Raw genomic sequence first — 10,900 nt, forward strand, 5'->3', positions numbered from 1 at the left:
GGCTGAGTGCAACAGGGCAAGGGTCTTGCTCCTCCCTTGCTGGGCACTACTTGTAAATATTATTGGTAACTTTCAGAAGACAGCTTGAACATACATAATGAAGCTACTGTTCAGCAGTCTTTGAAACCTGAGATTTTCTTTTAGATGGCCCATTTACCTAAAACACAATGATACCCGAAGAGTGGGTGCTCATCAAGTGCTTCCAGGGTACTGAAATGAACCAGGTATTATCTACAGCACAGCTATGGCTCACAGCTTATTTGGATGAATTCTTCCCTGCAATAGACCATTTTCTGCTATTACCAGTGGAATAAGCTAAAAAAACCACCACTTTTCTCCTGAAAGGAGAAGCTGTGCATACCATGATGGATTTGCAAGGCTTTTAAAGGATGGATGGGAGTTAAATAACTTCCTCCAGGGTCTGAGGCACAGCAGCAAAGATGGGAGCGAAGCAGGGCTGGAGCTGCTGCCGCAGTAGAGGTGCACTAAGACAGCCAGGAGGGCTATTGCAGCAGAGGAAGCACTTTGTAATTGGAGGCGATGCTGAAGCAGCTTGCAGAGCCAGAGTCTATACAATGCTAGGAGCTGGAACAGCAGGGCGCAGCACAGACAAAGTTAAGTGTTGGCAGATCAAATGGCTCAGCTATTGTGTCTCTACAGTCCATTACAGCTTAGGTCTCTCTCGTTAAGCCTTGAAGAGTGTAACCTGCTCGTTACTGGAGCTTTGGGCTCCTTTTGTTTGCAGCGATGTGTATGAACGTAACCCCACCTGTGATCCCCCTCCCGGGACCAAGCTGAAGCAATGCCAGGTCAAGAAGCATGCTCCTTCCCCAGGCACAACAGCCTGGGAGTGCAGGAGGCAATGGGGTGGGCGGGCAGGGGAGCAGTCACCCTTCCTGGCTGGTCACTGCAGGACAGGTCACTGGCTTCATTCCCTGTTCAGAACACACGTGCCTACCTTCATCCCTCCACCCATGTCATCCTCACTTTGTTCTTCCCTTCAGACCCAGCCATTTCAGCAGGATGCTCATCAGATGCCTGGATGGGCACTGCTCTTTTGTATTATCCCCGTGGCTCCCAAATAAGCATCAGCAGGAGCCCTGTTAGTCACATTTGCTTTTTGTCCAGCTCAAACCATGTTTGTTTGTTTTTTTATAAAAAAAAACAGGCTTTTTTTTTTTATAAAAAAAAAAAAAGCCTGTAACTGACCTACTTTCCTTCTCCCATAACCAGCAACCACAGCTAACATAGGACATAAGGCTGTTGTCAGTAAGGGATAAGTGCTCCATAGCCTACTGACGGGCAAGGTGTGTAAGAACTCAGTTTATGCCTAGGCTATATACATGACTCTTTGCCCCAAGAAACATTATCGGGTCAGATTTTGAGTACTGTGTAGATTTATTGAAGATTTTGGGAGGCCAGGCAGCCTTGTCAAAGTTACTGCTCCTGCAGCAACAGGACATTGTGAGGTAAGCTTGATGCTGAGATTTACTATATTGCACGCACACACAATCACATAAGAAATACCTGACAGTGCCATGGTGTCCCTGGGCTGTGTGAAAGGTGTAGAGCAAAGCACTGGCCATGTAACTGAGCAGTGGCTGCAGAAGTTTTGGGTTGCAGAGCTCTGAGCCTTGGCAGGAGCCTTTCCAGGTGGTGGCGAAGCAAAGAAAGGGGACAGCTAAAAGCATGCACACAACAGCAGCCACCCCTGTTCTGCTGGCATGCAGCGACTCGCAAAGCCACCGTAACTCATGTCCCCGCCTCATGGGGCTTGTCCACTGCTGGGTTCAGAGCTTGGAGTCTCCTCTTCAGGGCAGGGGAAGAGCAGGAGGCTGAGTCTGGGGAAACAGCCCTCTTACTTCATGGAGATGATGACCTTGCCTGTGGACTCGCGCTGGAGCACATGGTTGAAGGCTTCATTTACCTGTGAACACAAAGCCCCAAGTGTTTATGGTGATGGTCATCAGGACAGGAAGGGGCAGAATGAGAACATGGGGGAGAAGTCAGTTGCTGTGTTGTGATGCCTGTGCTGTTACATGCAAAAAAAAAAAAAAGTTAAGATAAAACAAGGATATGGTTGTATTTCTGTCGATTGTACAACAGGCTGTAATACAGATTGGCATAAACAAATAGCTCTTACTTTGCACCTGAGTCCCTGGAATTGACTGCTGGGATCGAAATAACTCAGGAGCCGATAAGCTCCTGGGTATTCCTCCACCTTACATCCCTGAATTTGCTGGATGGTGGCTACATCAATACTTAGTAGCTGAGCTGTTACCTAAGGCTTACAACACCATCAAAAGAGGGGGAAAAACATGTTTTGAACACCTTCAGAGGTGCTCAGGGGACAATGCAAATGAAGGCACCTCACAATCCACTAATCCATTTCTAAAATATTACCCCAGCATACTATTCTCCAAGACCAAACTCTTTGGTATGGGAGTGTGCATTTTTACGACCTCCCCATTGAGCATGTTGCAATTTTAGCCCTGCAGTACCAAACCAGGAGTTAACGGCTCCCTGGCTGAAACCCAATGGAAGAAGATTAAAAAAAGGTGAGGGAAAATGGGATTTTTCGATTTAATATTTTTTCTTAGGACTCCAGAGGCTTCTATGCCAGGGGTCTAACTGCACACACAAACCTGTTTCTACCCACATAAAAAGGACTTTGCTAACAATCCTCAGGCATCAGCCCAGCACGAACCTCTTCCAGCTTGAAGACCGCTCCGATGTGGGGATGGATCTTTCCCTCCTGGCAATACTGAAGAACAGAGGAGATGGCAGTGGAAAAAAGGGGAAAATCCTCCTGCTGGTACCGACCGCAGTACACTCCCATGGCAGACACGTTCTTCAGAAGCAGCAGGTTGGCAGGAATCGAGGGGATTTTTCCTCCGGCAAAGCCCATCACCACAATCCTGCCCTCCCAAGCCAAACTGCGTGAAGGGAGGAAGAAGGCATGCAATGGGTATCCCGAAGCTCATCCCAAGGCAATGCTCACATGCCAAGGAGAGCTGACAGCTGTGGATGATGAGCTTTCAGGCGCAAGTGCATTGGCGCTCTGGGCTGCTCTATCTACTGGTAGGTTTTAGAAAACAAACTTGATGTGCACGGGGGGCTCGGGCAGAGGTTTTGTCCCTGGGGGCTGGTGGGTGTCTGGACCCTACAGCAGCCCCTAGGGCTGTGTTAATCAGCCCTGACATGCGTTAATCAAGCCACAGGAATGCACCTTACAAAGCCACCATCTCCTCAACCAGTTCAGGGCAGATAGCCTAAAGTGTTTGCTTCACCTTCCCCTCAGTGGGCAGCAAAGCCTTCTGGCATGCCAGCAGCATCACCTCTGTTGGCACAGCTTCGTCACGCTCTGGTTTCGGCTCACCTTTGCAGAGCTGCCTTGAAGACGTCACCGCCAACAGCCTCGATGGCCACATCGACCCTTCTGCCACCTGTGAGCGCCTTCACCTCCTCTCTCAGGCTGCCCCGGCTGTAGTTCACCCCATGGCTTGCACCTCTTGTCACGGCCAGCTCGCATTTGGGGTCGCTGCCAGCTGCTGCTATCACCTGAGACCAAAGGGAAAGCTGGCACCTGGTACAAAAGCTGCTCTGCTCAGGAAGCACTGAGCATCTCAACCAGGTGCACTTCCCATTTCATTTATGGGAAATAGGAACAGGGAGTTGGAAACCCCACTCTTTCTCCTTATATATGGAAATGTTTTCTCAGATGTGAACATTTTAACCTAGTGCTTCTTTTGATGCACAAGTGCCTGAATGACTTTAGGAGCCTGGGGCTGCGAGGAATGTCTAACCCCCTTCCAAAAATGATGACCAGCAGGGGAGGTGCAGGAGGTCCCAATGCTGCCCACGGGAGCGATGGAGACTTATAGCAGAGCCTGAGGGAGATGGAGGAGAGAGGGTGGGCTGTGATAACTAGGGGTAAAGAGGCTGGTGTCAGACCCAGCAAAGGCCTGGCCTCGATTCTCTGCCTCTGTCACCACAATGCTAGGCCACCTGCTTGTCAAGATGTGGCACTGGAGTACGCACACGGAAGGACAGGCTCTGGTGAAAAGGCAAATACCTGAATACCTTTGCCTGGAACACGTTGGCAGCCAGATCAATGATGGCAAGCCCAGTGGCCCCAGCTCCTGCCGTCACCAGCACTGTCTCCCTGGGAGGGAGAAGAAGAATGAACAAGCAGAGGTCTATGGCACAACAGGAAAACATCCCTAATTCCTGAACGAGGCAATGTTTCAGTGGCACGAGGATCACCCTCCCACTGGGGGGTCTGTGGCCTCCCCAGGCTCGGCCAGATCCATGCCACTTTTTCTACCAGAGCAGCAGGCAGAGGTACGTTAACTGCAGGCTGCAGAGAAAATGCAGGTCCTGCATGGTGCAGGCCTCTGCTCCAAGCAGCATTAAGCTGCACACCCTGGGAGCTCAGTGCCCTGACAGTTTTACCTGTGGAGATACCCGGGGCCAGGCTGCAGTTCCTGTGCCACCCCGAGCTGCTGCTTACCCTGGCTGCAGCCGTGCCCGGCGGCACAGAGCCAGCCAGGCAGTGCCGTAGGCGATGGGCAGCACTGCTGCGTCCTCGTGGGAGACACTGTCAGGGATCTGCCACAGCATCTGCAGACAGATGTGATGCGGGAAGGGACGGGGTGAGGCTTGTGCACCTGAGCCCTGCTGAAGCAGACCCACTGCACGGCATCAGTGGGGCCTGCTGTGAGAAAGGCTTGTTTTAAGGTTGTTTTTTTTAAAAAAAAAAAACATCTATTTTGAAAAAGCTCCCCCACGCATGTCGTCCCACAGTGGCAAGGAAAGTGGAGAAAGTAATTCTAAAGGGTGGTGAAGCAGCAGCTCCAGCAAGGCTAAAGAGCTGAGCAGAGGCAAAGCTCTCCCACAGTTTGGGGGGAGAAATGCTCTGTCCTTACCTTCTCATCAACGACACACTCCGCTGCCATAGCTTTAGTGCCAGTCACACCGATTACTCTGTATCCCTGCCAAAAATAGCGATTGGATGGGTGTCGGGAGAGAAATAGCTCAGTCCTGCTGTTCCCTCCGAATTAAGCATTTCATTTCCCTGCATTTTCAGGAAGAACTGCGAACAGCTCAAGCTGTGTCTAACAACAGCCCACGTAGCCCATTAACTGCAGGTATTTACCCCTTTCCTCTTCTGAGTTTCCTGCGTCCTTACATCCCTGTGTTGTTCTTACCTCCTTCACGGCACTAACGTTTTCTCCAGTCTCCATTACAGTCCCCGAAAACTCCATCCCTGCAGGAGGACAAGGACATGCACGTGTTGACACAACCCATTTTTGCATATGCAATTAGCAGCATCCTCAGCTGATGGACCTGCAGATGAGGTCTCGCTTCCAGAACCATGAAGCTGTGGAAATCACCCAGCAACAGGCATTTCTGTGCTCCTCAGCCCTCTCACCTTTACTTATAACGCTGCAACGTAAAGAAATAACCACCAGACTCTGCTTCCAAGGCTGCTGAACATCTGTGGGTTGCACCCACACAGTGCACATGGAGCAGATCCCCGGGCCAAGCCATGAAGTTTTCAGCAGCAAAGCACCAGTTGGGCAGAAGATGGCAGCATCAGCACAGGGGACAGCAAGTGCTTGCTCGTTAAGTCAAGACTCTTTCAGTTTGGAATACCAATATATTTTTGCAGAGGAAGGAAGGCACTTCCACACTGTGAGACTTCAGAAATGTGCTTTTTTTGCACATCTTTTTTGCTGCGAGACAGCAGTTCCTGGGCTAGCGGAGCCAAAGGAGCTGTCACAGCCCGAAGGAGCACCACACGTGCTGCCTGTGCACGGTGCTGCTGGAAGGCGCTGGGGCAGAGGGATTTTGCGGAGGGAGAGGAGGTGCCTTCAGCCACATGTGCTTATGGCAGTTATTGCAGCTCTGGACAGAAGGACCCAGCCCTGCCCAAAACCACTCTGTGCTTTGGTGTTCATAGCTTCCAGGCAAACAATACTTTCTGTTGCTCTCCCCAGACTAGCAAGTTCTCTTTGCATGCCACCTTCGAAATGCAGTAATATGTTACTTCGGGTATTATCAGAGGGTGTTAAAACATGATCCTATGGACCCTAAAAGACTCGTCAAGTTAGCTCATGCTTTCTTGGCAGCAGCCTTCTCATCGCAGGGCCGCTCATCTCCCTAGGATGTGCCACTCGAGCACATTTGGCACTGCCCCCTCCGCACAGCTCGGTCGCCTACTCACCGGGGGTGAAGGGAGGAGTGTGTCTGTCCTGGTACAGACCCTGGCAGGCCAAGATATCGGCAAAATTTAACCCGCAGTACTGGACACCCACGCGGACCTGCAGGAAAAGGGGACAAACGTTAAACCCTGGAGCATGAGTCCCAGGGTCAGCAGCTCGGTTTTGCTGTGGCCGCAGGGGCTGTCCCCAAGAAGTTGTCGTGGTGGCAGCGGACAGCGCGTGTTGAAGGGTTTCTGTCCCGCTCCTGCAAGACCCCATGGCCCTACCTGGTGGGGCTGCAGCGGGGGGGGCGGGAGGTCCTGTAGGATCAGGGGCTTGGCCAGCTCGGTGCACTGAGCCGCTCGGTAGCCACGGGCACCCCGCAGCGAGGCCAGGCCAAGGGCGCTGATCCTGAAACGAAGGGGCACGGGGACACCTCAGGGAGGGAGATGGAAGGGGGGGTCCTGGGGCTGAGCTGGGGGGGCAATGAGGGCAAAAGGGGGAGAAAGGGATGCGGAAAGGGGGACGGGAGGGGGGTATGGGGGCAAAAAGAGGGGGCATGGAGAGAGAGGGGGCTGGGAAGTGGGAAGGGGAATGGGGAAATGGGGAGGGGAGCGGGCAGGAGGCAGCCGCCCCGCACCGCAGCGCTGCCGCCGCCGCCGCCATTCCGCGCCCCGCGCCGCCTTCCGGGCCCCCCCGCGCTGCTGCGGGACGGGGCCGGGCCTCGGGCGTCGAGGGCGGGCGATGGCGGCGCAGTTGCTGTGCCTGGTGCCCTCTATCAGCCGGCACCTGGAGCCGTAATGAAGGGCAGGACGGGGGCTGCAGGGGTGGCACCGGCTCCTCGTCCGGCTCCCGGCGAAGCAGCCCGGGCTGCACTCCTCTGCCTCGCCTGAGGAAGGCCGGAGTGCTGCGCTCACGGAGCAATGTCGCTGCCCGTCCCTTCAGTGCCCCATCACTGACTCCCCAACGAAAAAAAAGCACCAGAAGCCTTGCAGAGACCGTGTCGGGCACCATAAAGGCTGAGGGACCAAGCGCTGAGGCTCACATGGTGGCTGAGGGAGCCCAGACCTCCTCCCAAGGAGGGAAGGGGGCTTGGAGCTGCGACACCGCAGCGCTGCTCTTGCTGGGCTGCTGATGGGACCCTTACATGGTTACACCCCCGCGTGCTGGTGCTCCCGAAATGCCTAAGCTGTTTCTGTGCTTCTCCGACGTCCTAAATCTCCTCTTGGCCAACCCTCAATCCAGCTTGTGTGCTTCAGGCAAACGGCCTGGTGTGACCAGCGCACACAGCCATGGCTCACCACAGCACAATTCTTGCTCGGAGACCCCGTTTCCTTCTGTCACACCCAACTCTGGGGTCCTGGCATTTTATTTTAAATACAGCTTGAGCCAGAACCCTCTGGGGGTAGGGAAGGACGGGGGCTGTGTTTGCACGTAGGTGAGCTGCTGACGCAGCTGCCTTGTGCTCCAGACCAGTGCGCTTTCCTTTGTTTATTCGGACTCCTAAAGGAACAATAGGTTGGAGGATGGGGAGGGGAGGCATATACATTTTGCTCCTCCTTTCTTCCGACATGTCATCATCTCACAGCTCTCGACCGGTTCTGTTTGGAAGGTGCCACCGCTGCGCTCAGCTCCAATGGCAGACGTGTAAGGGCAGCAGCATTTTGGGGCCGTGCATCTCCAGGCTACCCCAAGAGAAGCTGTCTGTGTCTTTGCACACCCTTTGTTTGCAAACAACGGCCTCTCTAGGTAACCACACGACAGGCCATAAGTTCCTATGTATTTGCATCTGTCTCTGCTTACAATAGCAAGGGCAGGGAACCCATCTGTTTAGGCAACACAGTGCAAAAATACAGCAGAGATAGGCTGGATAAAGTAGTAGGATAGGCGGCCCAGAGAAAGAAGCTCGTGTTCCTATAGATGCAGAAAAATCCAGGGGTTATGTGCTACGCAAAGTTCAATCCAAGTCACCTAACCAGGGGTTTAGCAAGAAAAATAGGGATAAATCCATCATTCCTTCCTTGTTGCCCGAAGATAAAACCCAACCCATGTAGCCATCATCACAATATCTGCTGCCATCAGCTCCCACTGGCCAGGGGATCAGCTCCATCTCCTGAAAAGACCCATTAAAAGACTACATTTTAAAATGCCAGTCCCCTGCTCGTTAGAACCAGCAGGAGGGTTTTACAGATCTGCTTACGAGACTGCTTAACAAGCAGCACAGCTCTTCTGAAATAAGGGATGCTGCCCAAATAGCTGCATGTCAGGGGCAGGCAGTATAGCCGGTAGCTTTCCAGCTGCGTTTTCTCTCCGCGGGGATGGATAGACAGGGACAGCACCTTCCATGGCCATGCTGGCAGCAGCACAGTGGGCAGCGAGCACTGGTCGTTGGCAGGATGGGATCTTGCCAGCCCACATCTTTGGTGTTTCACACCAGCCTCGGCCCTGTGCTGCCCGGCATCGCGTGTACGGGACAGGGAGTGAAGAGCCGAGAGCCACACCAATCTCACCACACGTGTAAATAGAGAGGGGATGTTGTCCTGCTGAAGTGAGACCAGATGTTCCTCCTGTCCCTTAGTGAAAAATTACAGTTTCATTAAAATAGCAGCCGCCTTTGCAAGGTAGAAACCCAGCGTCAGCGCGAGTATCCTGGGGGCAGCTGGCACAAGATGAAGGAGGGATGGCGGCAGCCGTTAAAGCCAGGCTGCAGTTCTTTAATATTTAACTTTCCCCTGTGCTGGTTTTTCTCTTTTTTTAATCAGCATGCGCATTATCTGCCGGCCATGTTCAAAGGGGGCTTTGCAGTGGAGATTTTGGTGCTTAATCCCAGGGGCAGGAGGAGCGGAAGGCTGGCTCGGGAGCCCTCAGGGCTCCATCGCCCGGTGCTGCAGCAAAGACCGGCCACCGCCGACCGCAGCAGGTCCGAGGGAGCAAAACTGGGGTCAGCCCCATCTGGGTGATGGCTGTGGTCCATCAGGCTCCATCTTTAGGGAATTAGCAGGAGGATACAGGCATGAGTGTGACCAGCGCCTGGCCATAGCCAGCTGCAGATGCTTAGGAAGGGATTTCGGAAGAGGGAACGAATAAAGCAATCCTTCCTCCGGCGTACCCTGCCGGCTTCCGGCAATCAGCAGCGGGGAGACTTCCTGAGCTGCAGGCTGCACGAATCCGTCTAATCCTTTTTTTTTGAATTCATTTATACTTTTGGCCTCCGTGACATCCTGTGGCAGTAAGTTCCACAACGTAATTACGTGTTGTGTGAAAAAGTGCTTCCTTTTGTCTGCTTTGGACCTGATAGTTTCTCTCCGCGCTCCTTAGCTCTTGCATTGCAAGGAATAAAACTCCAAGTCCGTGGCATCCTTCAGATTTCTCTGCCTTTGCTTGCCCCGAGGTGCTGCTCTTCCATGCTGCAGCCCCTTCCTTTCTGTAGCTTTTCCTCGTGCCCTCTCTACTCCACCACTTCCACTGTCCTGATCCCTTCCTCTGTATCTCTTCTCATTTTATTTTTCCCTTTTTGAGACAAGATCACCAAACTGAGACCTGTTTGCTCCCAAAGATGTGGATGTGTTCTGGAAGAAGGTCAGCGCGAAAGCTTTGTTCTTCCAAGTCGTGCTGATGTAGCTCAATTTCTCCTACAACATGCGAAGGCTTTGGCTGAATGGAAATACAGCTGCAGCTCCCCTCACACGCTTTGCTTTAACCTGTTCTGTTTGAGTAAAGCTCCAGTCCCAATTTAACCAGAGCCTGTGGGTTAACGTGACGGCCACAAGCAGATTAGCTCCTGGCCCTGCTTCTCACAAAGGGAATTCCGTGCATGCACTTGGTTACTGATCATTTACGCCTACACAAATCCCCTCTGCACTACTGGCCGAGAGGTCCCCAAGCCAGAACAGCTGAACTGATGCACATGAAACTCAGGCATCTCTTATTTCCAGGACATCTTTATTTACAAAATATGTCTATTTTTGCTACTGCCATGCCTGCAAAATCAGCCTTCCTATTTTAGTCATCTCTGCTATTTATTATTGTTTATATTGCACCCAAACCCACAAGCGAAGGCAGAAGAATGGATTTTGTTTTCTGCTGCAGTGCAAATTTCAGAAACTTCACTTTCCGGTCGCTCCAGACCTCGTGTTGGGAACGGGCCGACGATACTGGCAGACACAACCAGTCCCCGCTTGATGGGAACCAGTTGTCGGTGTCCCGCGCCGGTCCTGTGTAATTGTCGTCCCGGCACTATGTGGCAGCTTTTTCAAACTCCACAATTCCTCTTTTGGCAGCGGCTCAACAGCCACATCCTTCCCTCGCAATACGCCAGCTCCTGTTCGCGTTCTCCAAGCAGCTCTGTCCCCCCTTCCCCTGCAGCTGCCCGTGCAAGCTTGCTGCAGCTGCGGCAGGTAGAGCCAGGGACATGGGCAAGGAACAGGCTTGGGACAGGCTGAAGGAGAGGAGAGGGCTGCAGAGAGCGTCGGAGGGAAAACCTTGACGAGTTTATTGGATTACGGCCACTAAGTGATAAGCTTGGAGAATATGTTATTATTATCAGCAGCAGTGGGAATGAGCAAGGGTAGAGTACGTAGGAGGGAGGAATTGGCTGCCGTGCTGCTTTATGGTATCATTATGGCAATTTATGCAGATGTCCTCTCTGGAAGGAGTAGCCCTGCACACCCTCAGCTCCCAGTCCTTTGGAAACC

General features: G+C 52.7%; 1 protein-coding gene across 1 annotated transcript; it reads right to left on the reverse strand.

The window, feature by feature from the left end:
- Positions 1–1,379: 1,379 nt before the first annotated feature.
- Positions 1,380–7,779, reverse strand: LOC116491907 (quinone oxidoreductase-like protein 2). The gene is made up of 10 exons (XM_032192271.1): positions 7,680–7,779; positions 6,494–6,642; positions 6,230–6,326; positions 5,211–5,269; positions 4,929–4,994; positions 4,514–4,623; positions 4,084–4,165; positions 3,380–3,561; positions 2,708–2,936; positions 1,380–1,927 (listed from the first exon to the last, which is right to left on the reverse strand). Exons 1-10 carry the CDS (start codon positions 7,777–7,779, stop codon positions 1,859–1,861), a joined length of 1,143 nt encoding a protein of 380 aa, XP_032048162.1. The 3' UTR covers positions 1,380–1,858.
- Between the last annotated feature and the right edge of the window lie 3,121 nt (positions 7,780–10,900).

The sequence above is a fragment of the Aythya fuligula genome, chromosome 8 (genome assembly GCF_009819795.1).
Source record: "Aythya fuligula isolate bAytFul2 chromosome 8, bAytFul2.pri, whole genome shotgun sequence".
Taxonomy (NCBI): domain Eukaryota; kingdom Metazoa; phylum Chordata; class Aves; order Anseriformes; family Anatidae; genus Aythya; species Aythya fuligula.